This window comes from Dermacentor variabilis, chromosome 4, assembly GCF_050947875.1.
Source record: "Dermacentor variabilis isolate Ectoservices chromosome 4, ASM5094787v1, whole genome shotgun sequence".
In the NCBI taxonomy this organism is placed as follows: Eukaryota; Metazoa; Arthropoda; class Arachnida; order Ixodida; family Ixodidae; genus Dermacentor; species Dermacentor variabilis.
This window is the reverse complement of record NC_134571.1, coordinates 29,153,685-29,173,755: the sequence shown is the minus strand read 5'-3', so window position 1 is coordinate 29,173,755 and position 20,071 is coordinate 29,153,685. Positions and strand designations below refer to the sequence as shown.

At 43.1% G+C, this 20,071-nt stretch overlaps 1 protein-coding gene across 2 annotated transcripts in view; it reads right to left on the bottom strand.

Annotated features, from left to right (window-relative positions):
- LOC142578853 (uncharacterized) overlaps positions 1 to 20,071 on the bottom strand; it is a 30,731-nt gene continuing 10,660 nt past the window's right edge. For both annotated transcript variants that reach the window (XM_075688488.1, XM_075688489.1), the window contains 12 exons: positions 17,492 to 17,758; positions 8,413 to 8,632; positions 6,323 to 6,433; positions 5,594 to 5,638; positions 3,269 to 3,577; positions 2,353 to 2,475; positions 2,073 to 2,190; positions 1,624 to 1,774; positions 951 to 1,013; positions 793 to 865; positions 624 to 677; positions 1 to 211 (listed from right to left, as the gene is read on the bottom strand). In XM_075688488.1, coding sequence (XP_075544603.1) covers positions 44 to 211; positions 624 to 677; positions 793 to 865; positions 951 to 1,013; positions 1,624 to 1,774; positions 2,073 to 2,190; positions 2,353 to 2,475; positions 3,269 to 3,577; positions 5,594 to 5,638; positions 6,323 to 6,433; positions 8,413 to 8,632; positions 17,492 to 17,758 — 1,702 coding nt within the window. In that variant the 3' untranslated portion in view covers positions 1 to 43. The remainder of the gene's footprint in view (positions 212 to 623; positions 678 to 792; positions 866 to 950; positions 1,014 to 1,623; positions 1,775 to 2,072; positions 2,191 to 2,352; positions 2,476 to 3,268; positions 3,578 to 5,593; positions 5,639 to 6,322; positions 6,434 to 8,412; positions 8,633 to 17,491; positions 17,759 to 20,071) is intronic.

Genomic DNA, 20,071 nt, shown 5'->3' with positions numbered 1-20,071 from the left:
TCTCTTGGCAGGAGATATATTAAAAAGCTAAAGTGACGTTCGGTCACTCTGGATCTGAGTCATGGAGGTTAAAGCCATTCTGGTGAAGAGCACTTTCAATTCCAGTCCGGTTGATGGCCATCAACGGGTGCATGGCAGATCTCAAACTTGGGTACAGCTTTGGAAACAAAATCTCCTGAGCAGCCAATAGCTGCTTTACCCTGTGTCGTTCCTAAACAAACGAGGACAGAAAGAGCACAATGAAGAAGTAGTGTTACAACTGTGGTCACTAAAAAATTTTTGAGGAGAGCATACTTATGGAACACATGCAGTTATTCCACATCAAACTTCATTAGGCATAAAGAGAAGCCAATTACATCTACAAGGCCCTTAAGCACATTCAATGTTTTAATACTAGATCATATGTATTACAGCTGAGCAAGATTCTTCGAGTCTAAAAAGTGCTATGACAGTTTGGTACTCAAAAATAACTTTTCTTTTCATTTTGTTAAACGATAGCATGGATAAAGGTACATAGCCAGTAATACAGTTAGAAATAAGCAAGACATTGGTCTTCAAGAGAATGCAAAGCATGTTAATTAAGGTGAATTAAAAGAAGAAATATATTAATTGTGTGTGCAAACCTTAGGAGCTTCAAAGCAAGCTGGGCAATTTTCTGCAATGACTGGAAGCTTTTTCTGAAAACCAAGCACAAAGCTATGTCATGAAAATAGAATACAAGGCACTGTTTCACTCATAGATGCAGCATAATGACATTGTAAAATTGGTGAAACAGTACAGACAAGCACCTACCTCTTCAGCAAATTTCCTGAGGTTCTTTTCTCTTACGTAGACAAAAGGCCGTGTTACACGGAGGTCACCCTCTCTTTAAGGAAAATCATGCCAAAACACAGCGTCATTCAAAATCACCGAGTGCAATCACAGGTCACGAATGCACCACCTGAACTTACCTAACCTTGTAGTTAGCCTTCATAGTTCTGAGAAAGCCATTGTGAAACACAGACATGAGAAAGCTGCAATATCAAAATGAAAGAAATAAGGAGCTGATTTTACACAATGAAAAACAAGATAGACTTTCAGGTCTCTAAAGAAACCAAATCTGCTGTAGCTGTGGTACATTGACGATGAAGATGATGATATTGTCTTGAAGAAGTGGTGTTGTGCAGCGCAGTAGTCAATAATATGAGCAAGATTAAACACAGAACATTTTATTAAGCGAACTTGTGCCCTAAAATATATTAAAGCACAAACTTGGCGGAGGCGATAGCAGCAAGCACGGTCAGCGTCGTAGATTTCATGGCATGGCTGGAGATTTCAGTGCCTTTAGTATAAGTGCAGTGCACTAAAGTATGTGGGTAGCGTTAGCATTTATTTCTGGAAGTAATGTAATCTTTTCATAATTAATGACTAAGCAACCTCGGTCACATGTTACCGAAATCTGACATTCTGACGAGATGCTTGCTCTCAATAAATGCTATTTTATTTAGCATCGCACAAGTGAAATATCAGGATAACATATAATTTCTTTGTAGCGTCCCCTTAATTCTTTTACCTTTGGTTCATGAAAGTGCAAAGCCATTCATGAAATGTAGAAAGAAAGGAAATGTATGACATAAACTGCACCTTTCAGCAAGGTCATCCAAATGCTGCCCAAGTGCAAGTACGTTGTAGCCTTCTCTTCGTGCACAAGCGTAGATACGACCACGCTTCATGCGACTACAGAAGCTGCAAATGGAGGTGCATTCAGGTAGGGCAGAGGCCTGTTCCACAATGCCTGCCAAGAGAGCAAGTGCCACGAACATGGCAGTTAGCCTCGGCCCACGTACAAGAAATCATACACAGCCATACAGCACATGCTAAGTGGGAACGCAGTAGTATATGTAGATGCAAGTCCACACCACCTAAGGAAAGAGTGGTTTCAAGAGACTCACTAAATGGTAGCTATTGTGCATTGTAATGTGCGAATACAGCTACCTCAAAATGATGATGAAAATGCTGCCAGTGTGCTGGGAATAATAAATAACAGTCATGCGTGCAAATGCACAACAAAACAAAAACATTTTTATGCTTACATTGCTCTTCATAAAAGTATGGGACTCCTAATAGTTGCAGATATTTCTTCAAAGGGCTCGGATCGTACAGTGAGCTTCCAGGATCGACTGTTACAGCACCCAGGTCAAAGTTCTTTCCCTAAAGAGATGAGAATACACCACATGTAGCCACATTCAGTGCATATTCCTAAGGCAATTCAGACAATAATAGCTTTGTAGTTGGAAAAAAGGAGGGGCGCTTTGTGCCCAACAGCGGACACAATATTGTAAACGTCAAATTTGCAAAGGAGGTAGCTCCTACCTTTTTCCTGAAGGTGAACTGGAACTGCCGCAAAGTATGAAGTAGAGAAAGAGAGTCCTTTCCTCCTGATAAACAGACAAGGATTCTGTCTCCATCAGCTATCATGTCAAACTCTTTGACTGCCTGCAAGTGTAGAAATAAACAATGCTTGATAAAGTCCACAGAAAAGCCATAAGGTTTATGTGTAATAACAGGTGTTCCAAGTTCGCTTATGAAGCAAAGTAAAAATCAATAGACATCCAGGATCTCTCCAGCTCTGAACTAACTTGCTGCGACAGCGAAAGGCTCTCACGGCATACACTGCCATCTTGCTTATTTGCTCATCAAACAGTCATGCTAACTGCTCAAAAACAATACCTTCACGATGCATACAATGTTGCCTTTGTCTGCTACAGTAATGTTTGCTGTGCCCTCCAAGATACATGCAGCCACCACCACCCTCAGAGTAGGTACTGCATGCCAAACCCTACACAAACTGGCAAGTGCAAATTCTGCATGATAGCTCAATGGCATGAGTTTAATCACCAGTGCTGGTGATGGGTGAAGTTTCGTTTTACAGCAAAGCTTGCTTTACTTATCTAATGCTTATTTTGCGTAAATTATGTTCATTTCAAGCACATTTTGACAGTGCCCTGATTTATTCACACAAGGCATTTTGCTATGCAAATCTAAATCGCCCACGGCAGTCCTCTTTTTATTCTCAGCACCCCCATCAAAGCAGACGTGACCATGTCGCTCCCATTGTTTTGCAGCACGGACAACACACTGCCCCATTCTAGTATGCAACAGCACACATATTAGCATTAGCACGCATTCAAGACACATGCCTTCCAAATGCTCACCCTCACTAGACCCATGCACAGAGAGACAGAGATAGAAAATGCAAAAAAAGAAGTCATCTGTGTGACAAGCTAACCTTCAAGAATGGCTTGAATATGTTCTTTGGAGGAGCGTGCCAACAAAACTGCCGGGTGCTAGGCTGCTCATTTTGCAAGCTAGAAGACTTCAAGGAAACTCGGCACGATGGCAAGCACTGCGGTTTTGCTTGCATTTCCAAGTGCTTGCGCATTCCTGGCTTGGGCGGTGAAAAGGGAGGATCCTTGAGTAGCACTTGTGTTCCTTCCAGGAGTTGCTTTGCTTCACTTGGGAGGATAAACCAACGCAGCTCAGCAGCTTCCGCGTCAAACATCAACGGCTGGTCAGCGAGCTGGGCTCTATGAGCAGCCTGCTCAAAAAGGAGAGGAAAAACAACTCCTTCAACTCGTACACCGTCTTTAGGCACCAATCATTTCTATGCAGTGAAGGTAACTTTTGAGAAATTTTCTGCCAGCTTCACATACATTAAGAACACTCAGCAGAACAGATACATAATTCTGAATTTTTAAAATCTACAGCAGAATCTTGGTAAACGAAAATCGCTTAAACGAAATTGCCATCTAAACACAACAACAACCTTTAAATTGGTTGATTTTTATTTCAGTAAGGCAAAAGAACTTTCATTAATTGAAACCAAAATTTTCGAAACTCACTCTCAACCGAACAACAGAAACAAGCTCTAAAATATCTTTAGACAGAGGCAGCATCTGAAATAATTTTTCTTGGTGTCACATTTCTTCTATTCACAAAGCCCTCCCTAAAAAGCGGTGGCGAAGACTCAAACAGGCATAGATTTGATTGATGTTTAATGCACATCATGTACTGACATGGAATGCCTTGCAACACCATCACTCGCCTCATATGTGACCAATAGAAGGACAACTGAAATTTCACGCCTAATAGCGTGCCGCTCAATAATTTGGACTCCACCTGCACGAGCACGTTATTCTGCCACCGACTAGAGCAGTAAGAGCTACATTTTTGCTTTTATAAGTTGCTGGTGCCTCCTCAAAATCGAAACTGCACTGACCCTGTCATACTAGCCACCTGGTCAGCTCAAGTTAGAGCAACTGCTCCAGAAAGGTGTTCGTTCCAGGTACAAACCCCAGACTAAAATGAATTCTTTTTCAGTTTCAAGCCTTTCCCTCCAAGAAATCCCCACAGGCTTTCGTTACAGCTTTGTGCCCCTTTCAGGTGAATGCCAACTTTTTCTTTTATAAATTTTCCTCCAACTAGCAAATTTCTGAAGAACTGACTTCGTTGAATTACAACTCTCGACATCATAAGAAGCCAACAAACACTGACACCAAGGACAACATAGGGGAAATTACTTGTGCTTAATGAATGAAATAAGGCAATGATAAATTAATGGAAATCAAAGTGGATGAAAAAACAACTTGCCGCAGGTGGGAACCGAACCCACAACCTTCGCATTTCGCGCACGATGCTCTACTAATTGAGCTACCACGGCGCTGTTTCCCCATCCACTTCCTTGGGTATTTATGTGTCCTATAGTAGAACCCTGGGAGTGTTAGCCAGCGCCACCACTCGCAGACCTTGGCGGCGAATGTGGAACATCCTTTTTGCCGCAGGCATCACGAGAACGTGATCCTCTTGGGTGAAGGCAAAACGAGGGTCTTGAATCCGGCTACATTGATGCCTTCAGGTAGCATATGTGGGTTTATTGACCTGTTGCCTTCATGCAAAAAGATCATGTTCTCGTGACGCCTGTGGCAAAAAGGACGTTCCACGTCCGCCGCCAAGGTCTGTGAGTGGTAGCGCTGGCTAGCACTCCCAGGGTTCTACTAGGACGCATAAATACCCAAGAAAGTGGATGGGGAAACAGCACCGCGGTAGCTCAATTGGTAGAGCATCGCACGCGAAATGCGAAGGTTGTGGGTTCGGTTCCCACCTGCGGCAAGTTGTTTTTTCATCCACTTTGATTTCCATTAATTTCTCGTTGCTTCATTTCATTCATTAAGCACAAGTAATTTCCCCTATGTTGACTTGGTGTCAGTGTTTGTTGGCTCCTTATGATATCACTAATAAAAATCGGGCCCCTCGGTTAACCCCCTTTTAGCTCTCGACATGGGCATATATGATGGATATAGCGATGGCACATAACAATTTCAGTTAACAATGTGTGCTTTTTGCAACATATGCACTTCCATATCATATAAATGCTGTTTCAGAAGATAAGATTCAGTTAAAAAGAATCAACAATGTGTTTATTGCAATAATCTGAGAAAAGACACACTGAACACTCACAAGAGCGTAACGCATCATTAAGACTAATTGTGGATATTTTGACTGAAATTCTGTGGAATAAGTAAAGGTTAAAAGTGAAAACATGAGGTGGTCTTACTTTATCAGCGTTTCCAAAAATGATGCTTGCTTCATTCAGCACATCCTGGAAAGTGAAAAGAAGTATAGTGTTTTGATTTAGGAGAATGGCCAGGTGTAACACCTTCAGCAGCTTCTATCCGCATTTTCACTGGTGTTCATATGTTCACAGAATATCACTGTTACATGAATAAGTGAAATTGATACACACGTATTTTATTTTGTTCCCACAATTCTTTCAATTTGGGCTTCAAAATCTACCAGATGAGCATGTGCTCACGTGTCATGAATGCCATATTGCAGGGGCATAGTGGAGGCACACCAGGCACATAATACCCAATTAAAAACTGCTTTGAAAGGATGAGCATCAGGCGCATGATGACATCAACAAGTGCCTTTTTTGCAGCGAGCTGTCATGCTGATAAAGTGAAAGCATTTAATGAAGGCATGTGTCTTAAATAGAGCCCCAAAGCTCAGGCATATTCTTTCAGTTCATGGGTTCAGAACCAAGGACATAACTCTACATCACTTGCACAGAGCAGAAACTCTTGACTTGGTCTGTGAGTTCATGCTGTCCACTTCTGGCCTCAGTTTCATGAAATCTAACAAATGGTTTTTTTTTTCTTTCTTTGTTCCGCATCCAAGTGACTTTATTTCTGTCATTGCATTGCCTATGCATGTTCTAGCAATGTCGGCATGCAAATAAAAACGCAAATTCATGTTGCCAACTGTTGCCCAACACATTGCTTACCTGCCATGAAGTATCTGTGCCAGGTCTCTCACTCTCTCCTTCAAGGTCTCTGTACACAAACTTCCCTTCTTTGTAAGAAATCGAGCCAAGCCATTTTCTGTCCTTAAACACCTGTAAATACCAAAACACAAGCATTATGAGTACAGGAGAGGCATGACAAGACCAAGAGTCACCAAGCCATCACTCTTCATACGAGAGCGTTACAAAGCCTCATTCACTAATCCACTGCAACAAGCCTTTTAAGCAGTAAAAATCTTTCCCGATGCTGTCGTACAAACATCCCCTTGAGCACTTTTCCTTGGCCCTTATATTTAGCCTCACCTACATGAATGTCCAGCCCCTGCAGGCCTTAGCAGAAATGAGACACAAACAGACCTGCAACATTCCAGTCACACTCTTTCTTTCTGCTTCACAGTGCATCAACACTTCAAACCAAGGAATGCTCAGGCAACAGCTCACTTGGAGTTCTTCATGCCCAATGACATCTGCTTCTGCCCAAATGTCATAGAAAAACGATGTCGTCAGGTGGCGAGAGCCTGAGGTTGCGCCACCAAAAGAGATGCGCAGGTGGGAAATTTAAGCTGTCCATACTGTTTATGATGTAATGAATGACGGAATATACCATATATGTGCATTTTAATGCCATATCACTTTGGTTTATAGCCACTCTCATATTAATTGTGGTTGATAAGTTACGACAATGTGCGAAATCACTAATTAGATGAGAGAAATAACCACAGCACTGTCAGTTAACTGATATGTTGTATAATAAATATGTAATAACTACAGCAGTGGTAGTATTTAGTTTTATTGTAATTCTTCTCTTGAAGTTGAAGCTCGAGAGAGTGTTCTTTTATTGCTTAACTTCGAAGTCTCCCAATTCTTGTTCTACACAAGGCACAGAAATCAGGCTGGTCTTACGGCTTTCTGTGAAAAATCCATAAGTCATTGACACCTTGTTTAAGGAAATCTGAGGAACTGATATTTTTCACATCTTAGCAGAAAATTTACTAAAGGCAGCTTACACAAAACTATATCTAGAGCAGACAAATGAAAATGCACCTCTTATTCGAAACAAGCACGTAAAATTACATATATGTACAAGTTTTCAGTACCATACTTTAAAGAATTAAGATTTTTTTTACACTTTTGGTCTAAGGCACATGTTTCTCCTTAAAGACAAAGCTGTATAGATGGAAGCACACTAAGATTACAAGAACACCACTTAAACATAGCAACAATGTGATCCCATAAAATATGTCCAACATAAAAAAGAAAAAATGCAGTGCCTGCAGGCAAGACCAACCCAGGGTATTCAGTCACCCTACACCTCTTTGCATAGCTCAAGATATTTTTACATTCAAATTAATATCTCAAGTTTAATTCAGCAAAATGTAAGGAACTGATTTTTCATACACACTCACCATAGAAAGTTTCACTTCATTAAAAAAAAAAGCCCATTAACAGCCTTGTAATATAAGCAAAATCTCGTTTAATTCAACTCTTGTTAATTCGGAAAATCGAATAATTCGGACTCATCCTTTGGTCCCGGGAGGCGTATGCATTATTTAGTGTAATGAATTGCTCGTCAATTCGACCGTATTTGGCCACACATCGGTTAATTCAGACAACTCTCTGTGCTCGGCGAGCGCAGAGTGCCGCAAATGTGCAACACAAGAGAGCAAAAGCGGCGTTAGCCACCACCGAAACGAAGCGGCGGAGTTCGCATCGCCACAGTCATCAGTAAAAATCATACTGATCGTACGTGAAAGTCGCAACGGCAGAACCTATAACACTGGTGTAGAAGTGGCGGGGCGCTTTTTTGGTCGCTGGGTGTACGTCGAACAAAGTTTCTCAAGCCTGCAGCACTTGTGCTAAGTCAGCCATGCCAGGTTATACTTTTCTCATGCCTTACAGTGCTCAGGAGAGTCAATATCGCAGTGGCAAAGAATGCATTACAACAAACTTAGTTTAGCAAGAGACATAAGAAACTATGCATTCAAAACAAAAAGAAGCAGACAGCACTCACATCACTGCTCCATCAAATATAAACCCATTACACTCCACCACTATGCCACCAAGACACCGACCTGATGCATGGAATGTTTCCACTCGCCAGTCTCAGGGTTGAAATTGTATTGCGGGAGCAGCTTCCAACCATGACAAGCCACATGGCGCACTGCCTCGAGGACAAAGTCCACCAGGGCATCTGGCATGTAGAAAGCCAGGTTCAGGCGCACAAAGCCTGGACGCAGCACCTCTCGATCAGAATGCTCCACGTAGCGCCTCAGATGAGTTCGGTCCAGTTGGCTAAACAAGACAGACACAAACATTATCTCAAGAGGGAAGCGTGTCCCGACACTACCTGTTTTTTACTCCACAAGTACCATCAAACTGTCAAAACATTCTGATGTATCAAAACAGTAATTATGCATTGAATCATGCAGCTATCATTCCTAGCATGCTGCTAGAATAAGAATTCATAAACTGTCTATTAGCAGATGCCCATCTTAGCAATCTTCCTGCTGATTCTGCTTCTAAAGTTTTATATTTAAGGTGCACTACTTCCACTAATAGTATTGATTGCAGGTAGTACAGCCAACTCACATTAATTAAAGCTTCGAGAGACTACAGACTTTTTATTAAATTATATGAAGTTGAAAAAAATATGATCCCAAAGAGAATTATGTAGATTAGACACATGTACATATGCATGGTATATGCACATGGTCTCATTCAAACAGACACACAACCTGAACAGGAACACAAAAAATATTTGCAAGGCGTGGTCACTTTCACAACGACCGCACTCATGTAGTTTCATCTCTCAGGACACTCCACCGCTAATGGAGCAGAATACAGTTTACTTCTGACACAGTGCAGTCTACCCATATCAGGTTCAGTTCCTTCATGATGAAACCACTTGAAGGGACTGCTGCCATGGCATACATAAATTACCTTTACAACTGCACCCAGAGCATCTGAGGCAGATATGTAGGGGTATGCGCATAGTCATTTTTAAGACTTAATCGAATATGAATTGAACAGTGCCAAAAGCTAACCAAATCAAATAGTTTAGTTTTCAAATAATGAACAGCCGCTTTCACAATTAATATAAAACGACGTTCACATCCTACTATTCATAATGATACCAAGTTTCTGTCATTACATTGCACATTATTATAACATTCCATTTAATCAAACATAATAAATCTGGCTGCCTCTTCTACCTCTTCTTTTCTCTTGATCTCATTTGTGTGTTTCTTCCTTCTCTTTCACAAGCGTTACACGGGCCTTCCATCTGTTCTCAACCCTCGTGGGTTGATATGGTACCACGTTGTTCCCAGGCATTGTCTTAATAACATCTTGCAGTCCACTGTAGCATAGAGTCTTTAAAATGCCTTGCCAGTGGGCGCTCTTCACAACCTTGTAGGGTGCTGTAAAAGGAGTCTTTGATCCTTGCAGACCCCTCCAAACAAGCACGTAATCTCCCACTTGTATGTCTAGAGATTTGACTGAATGTCGGCAGTCATAACATTTTTTCACGGTGGTTTTGTACCTTGCACTTTGATCCTCAGACCTTTTTTTTTGTTCTTGCAGCACCAACAGATTCATAGTTCCCAACAGGTGGTCGGCGGGAAGCCATTCCGACTTGCCGTGGTACACGAAGTACGGTGTGCATCCCAAGCCAGCCGCATGCGTGTGATTGTGGTGGTTCACACCCACTTCAAGGGCACACTTCCAACTGTCTCACATCTTGTATCTCTCTCTCAGTGAGTCCATTTGCTTTCGAATGATATGGTGCAGCAAAATGAAGCTCTGTGTTCCTCTCGTCAGCCCAACGTTTCAAGTGACCACTTTTAAAAGCTGGACCATTGTCAGCGATGAGTACTTTGGCGTGTTTGAACATATATCGATTAAGCAGTGAGATAACGCTGTTGGAATCTTCTTTTTCTGGCCTGCATGCCACCAGAAGATGCTTGCGGTGTCGGCGAGTACTGTCGTGCCCACATGCGCTCCACGAATTTTCCTGGTTTTTGGTAGAAAATTGTGTGTGCGACCGATTTCCACGATCATCACGGATTTATGAAGTGGTCCCGCATTGACTGAAGCTACCTACAGCCGTGAGTGACCGGAACTTATTATTTTACAAGCCCAAAAGTGTCTTTGTTCGTGCAAGCTCGCTAAGACCAAAGCCGCCATGTAGGCGGCCACTGGAATGCCAGAGTGTGAGGCGAACGCGCGCTAGATGGCTCTTGCAAAACAAGCCCCGACGTAACTGCACGTCCCGGACTCTCGCAGATGATGGACACACACCACCAGGACCTTGACAACATAGATTTTCGAAACTCTGCTGCTCACAACCTCACGACACCAAGACGACCCAGCGACCAGAACGCTGGGACAGACAGCCAAAGTCAAACAGATGGGGATTGGCAGATGGTCCTCATGCTTCAGTAGAAAAAAAACTATGTGAAAGAGAAGAAGACCAAAGCACTGGAATATTCCGAGACCTTGAAGAACCAACAAGTTTCCGCTGCTCAAGCAACCGGACTAAACACAAACCAGCATACAGACGGTTACCCCCACTGCTGAAGGACGACTTCAAGATAGTGGTGTGACGGCATCAAGGGCTACCGGTCAATAACCTGACTAGTCCACTACTGGTGGACGCCGTGATTGCTGCATGCAGAGGGCAAATATCAGGTGAGCAATTTCTGCTCAGAATTAAGCCGGGCTCCAACATCTTTATCATGTGCGCACCGCACCAGACAGTGGCGGACTGCGTTAGATGTATTACAATGCTAAACATCAACGGCCGGCCTCACTCGGTCAACGCCTACGTAGCGACAACTGACGGGACAACCAAGGGTGTCGTTCACGGCTTGGACCCACACACGACGCCTGAAGCGCTAAAAACGAATCTATGCATACGCACACAAGGGGTTGAAATTCTACAAGCACGCATGTTTCGTAACACTAAAATGGCCGTTATCACCTTTTTTGGAGGGATTACGCCGCAGTACGTCTACTACAATGGCAGAGAACTTGCTTGCTGCCCTTGCAAAATCACCACTCAGGTGTGCAAAGTGTGTCACCAAATAGGTCACCTATCGGACGTCTGTCCCCAGCCAGACACTCCAGTATGTCGTCCATGTGGACAACGAGACCCTGTAGCCGGACACAAGTGCGCTCCCAAGTACACAGCCTGCAGGGAGGGTCACATGACAGGGGACCGAAGTTGTAAGAAACGTCTCAAACCCCAAAGCAAAAGAATGCCAAGGACTGGTGTTCAACGGACTACCCGGAAGGACGGCTCAACGAAGCCACCTCAACGCCTACATTGGTTCAGTTCCCATGATGGAGAATCCGCATCGGATCCCTCACCGGAGGTATCAGGCACTCGCTGTAGATCCAGATCCAGATCGCAGACACAAAAGAACTCCAATGCCAAAAACCCACCTCATTCCGAATCACCAAAGTCGCCTAAATCTGGGGCTCCTGGCACTGTGACCAAGCAAGTGGCACAAAATAACAAAGTAAGGTGGGAATAAGTCGTTTCTCCTACTGCTCCTGTAACAGAAAATCCCAAGTACCAGAAGATCATTAATGAAAACAAGCTCCTCCGCGAGAGCTTGGCAGAAATTAAGCAAGAGTTGGCCTCCCTCAAAGCTGGTCGCTGCACCGAACCGAACAAAACAGCACATACTAAAGCAGCAGGCACGCCTCTCAAGGTTATAACTATGCCGAATTCCATGGAGGTCACACTCCAACACGTTGTGCATCAATTACACACTATGCAAAATTTTCAGCAGCAGATGTATGCAGAATTTCCAAGCGTAAAAACTTACGTCGATGGATTCATGTCCAGTGTAAAGAGCACAGTTCGTAAGCAAGCCAGCACTAGCCCCAGTGCTTAATCTAACCGCCATCCGCGACCCATACCGACCTCGGACAGCGAAAGAACTATTCGTGGCGAGTAGAACGCGAGCACATCACAAATATCTCAAAATTTGGCAATGGAACTGCCACACGTTCCAGAAACGGGTGGCTGCTCTACAGGATTACATTAACACGGCACCAGTCAAACCTTATGTCATTTGTTTGCAAGAGATCGGTAACAAGCAGGTCAGATTGACTGGCTACTGCACGATATCCCACCCAGACTACCCTAAGGTCACAACAATGGTGCTCAAGGACGTAGCAACCAGTATAGATTATCTGGCGACTAGCAGCATCAACCACCAAATTGTAACAATACTGTACTACCGCAGAAGCGTAGCAAGGCAAAAACCATAATCACGAACGTGTATAGCCCACCTAAAGAATGGAGGGTCGATTTTGAGGCCCTCATTCGGTACGTCAAGTGCCACTCCGGCACCCAGGATCGACTACTGCTTCTTGAGGACTTCAATGCCCCTCACACCAGCTGGGGTTACCGAACGGACACCCCCAAAAGCCGGGAGCTTGAGGGAGCAGCCGAAGCATATGACCTCCAACTCATCATTCTCCCTCAAAACCCGATGAGATTAGGTAACGTCAGTGCGGACATCTTTCCAGATCTTACATACACAAATAATGTCGACGAGGTATTCTGGACCAATATAGGAGAGAATTTAGGCAGCGATTATTTCATCATCAGCGTGTCGGTAGGCTCCCCGAAAATTTGGCGACCCTGTGGCCATGTGGTAATCACGAACTGGGTAAATTATCGCAAAATCCCCATGCCGGAGATATCGCCTGAGAACGCTGAACGGTGGGCAACACACATACGAGATGCTCATAAAGCAACATCTAAGTTGACAACCACCTGCGAATTTTAAATATGTGGGAAGCCAGAAGGGGGATAACTAAGTGATGGAAAAAACAGTGACTTAATCGCAAACTACGCCACAGAATTGCTGAAATATCCGAGTGGGCGAACGCTTAACAGCAGTTAGAGGCAGCAAGTTGGGCAAGTTTTTGCAACTCACTTCGCGACGTTACACACCTCCAAGACATGGGCGATACTTTGCAGCGTAATAGACCAGGAAAAACCAAAACGGCCAATAACCGCACCTTTCAAAAACTTGCCGTAGAATTTTCAGGAACAGATAATATGTATGCAATAATATGTATGTACGGTATACATGCGTATATTTGAATGAAAGAATCTGATGCTGCTTCTGTCCAAATGAGGGATGGGGGACTTGTCAAGCTGTTCAATGGACAGCTTTTTTTCCTCCACCTCTCCGTCTGTATCTTACAAGATCTGTACCTTACAAGATGGAAATAAACTTTCATTTCATTTCAGATCAGGCCCTCCTCACTAAGCTTAAAGAGAAGTACGTAGGAGCAGTAATCACACCCACATGCACCTTGCCATACCAAGGGCAAGAAAGCACGGTGCTGGACACCCCGATAACTAAGACAGAACTCTTTGTGGCAGCGCAAGCTGCGAAGAGAAATACTTCTCCAGGACCAGATCAGCTCGCAAATGCTATGATCTGGAACACGAGCGATGCGCACCTAGAACAGCTTACTCGGTATTTTAATTAACAGATATGGGAGAGGGGCGTAGTTCCACAACAGTGGAAGGAGGCCAAAATTGTGCTTATTCCGAAAGCAGGAAAACTCATGATCTACAAGACCTCAGACCGATATCACTAACCTCCTGTCTTGGCAAATTATTTGAGGTGATTCACACACGTCTCATATCTTACATTGAAGACCGCAACCTATTTCCCCAAACATATTCAGCTTTCGCCAACATTTGTCAACACAGGATGTTTTCCTGCTACTTTGCGAAGAAGTTCTTGGCAACACCACAGTTGGTGCAGAACATCTCGTCCTAGCTCTTGATTTGAAAAGCACATTCTACACTATTTCACATGAACTTATCTTATCTGAGCTAAATGACATCGGTTGTGGGCAAAGAATCTATGACTACGCCCGCTCTTTCCTGACCTCTCGCATAGCGACAACAGGCATAGGCACTACGTGCTCATACCCTTTTCCCATGCCCAATAAAGGTACACCGCAAGGGGCGATACTCTCCCCCCTTCTTTTCAATATCGGCATGAGATGCTTAGCCAAAACACTCGACGTCATACCCAGGCTGGGGTACGCATTATATGCAGACAATATTACCCTATGGGCAACCAGCGGCTCGTTAGGATAAAAAGAACAAATCCTGCAAGAAGCAGCAACCGTTGTTGAAACTTTTGCTCGCAGCAGCAGAATGAGCTGCGCTCCCGATAAATCAGAATTTATCAAGATCCAAGGTCGAGGCCGTCAAACTCACGAGCCAGTCAACCTCATTCTAGGAGACAGCCAGATAAGAGAGGTCCATAAGATGCGAGTCCTCGGACTGTGGCTGCAAAGCAACAAATGAGTAGACCACACCATTAAAACCCTCAGGGCTGTGGTGAAACAGATCTCCCATATGATTCGTAGAGTAACCTATCACGGAAAAGGTTTCAAGGAAACAGAGACGATACGGCTCGTTCAGGCTTTTGTGCTAAGTCGTCTCACATATAGCCTCCCTTTCCAGGACCCATGAAAACAGAACTACAAGCAATAGATGTGTTGTTTAGAACGTCATAGAAAGCGGCTCTCAGCCTACCACAGGGAACCTCTACTGAACACCTGCTGGCCCTCGGGATTCGCAATAACTACGAGGAGCTACAGGCAGCGATGCTCATATCTCAATGGGAGAGGCTTAGCTTAACCTCCTCTAGCAGAAAATTACTTTGTCGCGTCGGTTACTCTACTCGTCCACAATATGCGGGAGAAAAACTCAAATCTCTGCCCAAAGTCCTTCATGAAAGAATCAGAGTAGCCCCACTCCCTAAGAACATGAGTCCAAATTACCACCGGGGTCGTAGAAGGGCTCAAGCTCGAAAGTTAATGCAGCAGTTCGGCGGAAATCTGGTTACAGTCTACAAAGATGTCACTCAATGTGGTGCTTACAAGTACGCCCTCGCAGTAGTAGGAGCGGCCGCAGATCAAGGGATTGTGACTTGCGCCACGGCTCGAGTTGCATCTGAGAATACCGCAAAAGCTTCAGCTATCAAAACTAAGGACGCTCTGGGACAATCGTCGATAACTCTTACAGATTCCCAAGTCGCATGTAACTCTTCATCACCAGGACGCTACCACACAGTACAGAAAATCTCATCACCTATTAGGATCCGACCTAACCCAGAAACACATGATCAACTGGTGCCCGGGTCATGCAGGACTCGAGGGCAATGAGACAGCAGACGGTGCAGCTCGTGCTTTTATCAACCGAGCGACCGACCACTCTGACGAAAACCCCTTCTTACCACGAGACATCCTTGAGCACCAACGGCGCGAGCGAAGAAAGTACAGTCCACCACACCCTGACCTATCCAGGCGGGACTCTTATGACTGGTGCCGAATACAGATGCACACATTTCCAAACCTTTATTTGAAACATGCCATTCACCCAATGCTGTACAGCGTTCGCTGTCCGTGGGGCGGAGGCCAGCCACCTCTCGCCCACATTACGTGGGATTGCCACAACAGGCCACCCAAAATTAATACATCAAAAATAGCCAGCAAACTTTTCGGACGTGAGCAGCGAGAGACTTGGCTTGCCAGCGAGGATCGGGAGATGCAGCTAGCGCTCCTCGACCAGGCACGGCGGACCGCTCAAGCCAGTGGGGCCCTGGACTAGGGGCTCCACGCACTCGTTTTCTGCACTTTTTTTCAATAAACGTTTTGATATATATGCCACCATGCGTGCACTCATCAATGGCCAGTAGAAAAGCTTGCATAATTTGTACTCCTTCCCCTTTTTTTCTGAGCTCTGCGAAATCAAGGTGTATAGTCTCAGATGGCTTTTCTGAGTGTTTTCAAATAACCACTTTGCTTTGCAGAGCTGGCATTGATGGCACATCTTTACATATTCTGAAATATTTATTTCATTGTACTCCAGTGAAATCTCTGTTTAATCTACCAGTAGGGCCTCCAAAAACCATCATGACCACCAAATTCCAGATAATCATGACACAGTCCTAAAATTTTGCCACACTTGTTTTAGGCACATGCAGCCTACCATTTTTGAGAATCTCTTCCATGCCATCCCACATCCTGTCGGCTGAACCAAAATGTAACATTCCATTTAATTGGATATAATAAATATGGCTGCCTCTTCTTCTCTTGCACTCTTCTGTGCGCTTCTTCCTTCTCTTTCACAAGCGTTACAATTATTAAGTGCTGTTAAGGAATAAGAAGTTTGTTCACACACACAGAGATCGTTTCATGCATCTTCTATGCCTACAGGGATTAAATTTATCGCACTCTTGCTCTATTTTCACGTTTGACTGTGCACAATTGACATTTTCAAGTATTCAAAAACTATTTGATAAACATTAATATTTACAAATAGTGACTATTAGATTTGAAGATAAAGTCAAATAGGACACAATACAATTTGTTATTTGAAACTTTCGAATATTCACACACCCCTACCGATTTACACCTTCTGGTGTGAGAGCACCCTTGAATGTGAGCTAGTCTTATCAATATATGTGGTAGCCTGTATATCAAATGTGTTCATGTAATAACTATTCATGCTCTATGAATGTCTTCTTTCCAGCTGTTTTAGCCACATTCCTCCAGCCATAGGGAAGTCATAAATGTCTGAACTGAAAGCCTTCTTTGACTGGTTTGAATTGAACAGCTTTAATACTAGACTAATATGCTAGGGAAAAAAATTTTTGAGATCAATTTTAATTAGCCAAAATTTTGAACCACACAAGCTTGAATTATTTGCGAGTCTACAACTGCAGTAATGCTTTCATGAATAAAGTCACTAGTGCTCATGCCTAAGTAATGGCTAGTGGTGACAGCCCTAAGGTCGGCAGGCCTTAGGGCTGCTGCACTTTCCACCTGAGATTTTTAGAACATTTTGCATAACAATATGCCCTTCAACAGCTATTCCAAGGCATTTTCCCAGAAGACAAGTTTGAACTAAAACCATCTTGCTGCTGACACAGTTCCCAAAACCAATCCATTTGTCGTCAGGACTACAATCATTATCATTTGTTATACGCAAGTACACTTCTTGTTATTCCATGCTCCTGTCTGCAGTCATGAAAGGCCACAAGAATAAACGAACAGTAAGTAAAAAACAAGCATTTAAGCTTTGGCACACCACACCTGTCTTCAGCAAGGAGTTCCTCGTAGCGGATGGCCAACTTTTCATCAATGCCCAGCAGGTCCTGTGCATAGGGACCAGCACAAGCGCAACCGCCACGAGCTTGGATGCCATAGAGATCATTCAGCAAAGCACAGACAAAATTGTGGTGCAGGAAGAGGCCAGAGCCAGGGTGGCGAACCAAGAAGGACACAATGGGCAGGCGGCGAACATTCTGGTTACCCAAGACCATCAGGTTGGGAACGTCCTGCCAAGCGCTCCACACCTTTCTGTGCCAGTATGAATGAACACAATTGCGTTTCCTCCATTAGAAATTGCAGTGCATGCTCACAGATAGGAGTAACATTAAAGGGCAACTACAACGAAACTTCATTTTGGCTAAATTGGTTATAAATGAGCCGTAAATACTACTGAAACAGTCTTGGCAGATCTGTATGGCTTGTGATTGGGCACTTTTCTTATTAGCAGCCTTCAAGTAGCACTCAAGCAGACAATGCGCACATCTGTTGATTGTTGGTTATGACGCAAGTGCTAGCAAGTTGCCTCCAAGATATTTGAGTGCACCACGTGAAGCCACAGGCAACAGCTAATCTCAAAAGCCATACAGAGGAGCTTCACTTCCTAAGTCACTTCCAACGTGTGGTAATGGCAGCATTTTATCACTTTTGGTATCAAAAACATCTACTTTTGCAAGCCTTTTATGGTGCATCTACTCGTATCTCAAACATAAAATTTCACACGGAGGTTGATCTATATATACACTAGCTGAAACTATACTTTTTTATACTGCCCACTATTTTGTTGCAGTTTGCCTTCAACGGACAGAAAGCTGGAAGTAAGGATCGGAAGGAAAGCATGGGTTAATGATTTTCCATTCAAGATAATGGGGAAGAAATGGAGTTGCACAAGTCATGTGATGTGTAGAGCAGATAATCTAAGAGAATGGGTGTTAAGGAAAGGAAAACACAGTCAAGGGTGGCAGAGAATTAGGCGGTCTGATGAAGTAAAAAAATTCGCAGAGATAGGATGGAATCGACAGACATAAGAGAGGGATAACTTGAGATAGCTGAGGGCGTTCTGCTGCAGACATAGGTCAGGGCAATGGTGGTGATGATGAATGTGCAAGCAAAGAGCTGTTGGCAAGCTATAAATAGGCAAGCAATTAGGGCACAATGAACTTGAAGAACCAAATTGTTTATCGAACAAAGATGTGTCCATAGATGAAAATACAGCTCAATGGTGGAAATAACAAGTATCGGCAGTGGATTAGATGTCATTGCTTACATGCAGTAAAGTTTTACAGGCGTCATTGCACATTCCAGCTATAACGAATGCTTGTGCAAAAGGCCTAAAAGCTCATACAGGCATTTCAATTAAAGATGAACATGACTCCACAATAGTGTTTGGCAAAGCAAAGGAGACATCATGAGATCATACTTCTGTTGTACTGGCCAAAAGAAAACAAAGAATATTTGTTTCAACATTATCATCGCCTTTGGAATATTAAAGGAGGTCCAAAATTGAAACATGTTCAGGTTGATTGCTGTCACAAATAAAGAAAAAATGTTACTGAACAATGCAGGCGTATGACTACAGCAACATAATCACATGAAGAGCATGTATAACAAGAAAGAAAAAAAATTTACCTTAAACTGTACAAACGCTTGTGCTCAAGTGAGCACGATCATCAGACATGCAGTTCTGCGGACTCTCGGAACATTTCACCTAAGAAATTTTTCCATGTACAGCTAAAGCAGTAATAAAAAATTTCAAAGCGAGTCAGTATCCAAATGCTGCAGCAAAAAATGGTTTGCTTCACAATGAAGCTAGAGGCAAAAAACAAAAGAATGCTGAAGCTGCCTGGCCATGGCATACATAGCAGCCACCTTAGAGAAGTGTAAAAGAAGCAGAGGTGAGACATGCAGAATCATATCCTGTAGTTTGGAAAGGCAAAGCACTTGACATGTTAGGATGAAGCATATTATCGATAAGAAACAGAATCGATAAAGTCTGAAAACTCACTGATGTTTTAGTCACATGGCTGCTGTTAGTACTGTACCTTAATTTACGCTAAAATGCAAATAACATAGTTTCTTTTTTTTTCTGCCAGCAATATCTGTAAAAGTTACACGTGAAGAAGGTGGTTCATGCACACAGTGAGCAGCCCGCACACCATAATACAGGAACTGAAGATGCATTCCAATCGTCTTCTATCTGCTTCAAACCAAAGATGTGTATTCACACTTCCACCCTAAGTTATATTTCAAATCTCAACAAGATGCTATATTTAGACATAGAATAAGGAAATAATAATATTTCAAATTATCTTTATTTGCTTTTCATTGGTGCTAAAAGGTTAACAAAAGAAACCTCACACAAAAGAAGCTTTAAATTAATTAGAACTAAATAATAACTAAACTAAACACATAAAAACTAAGCATGACTACAGTACAACTGAACTATGCCAGAGATATAAGCATACTTGTAATTTTCAGCATTTGTTTTTTTACAAGATTTAGTTCAGATTTAGCACCTTAAAAACAAGATAAACTCTTCAATGGGCCTTCAATTTGTATTAAAAT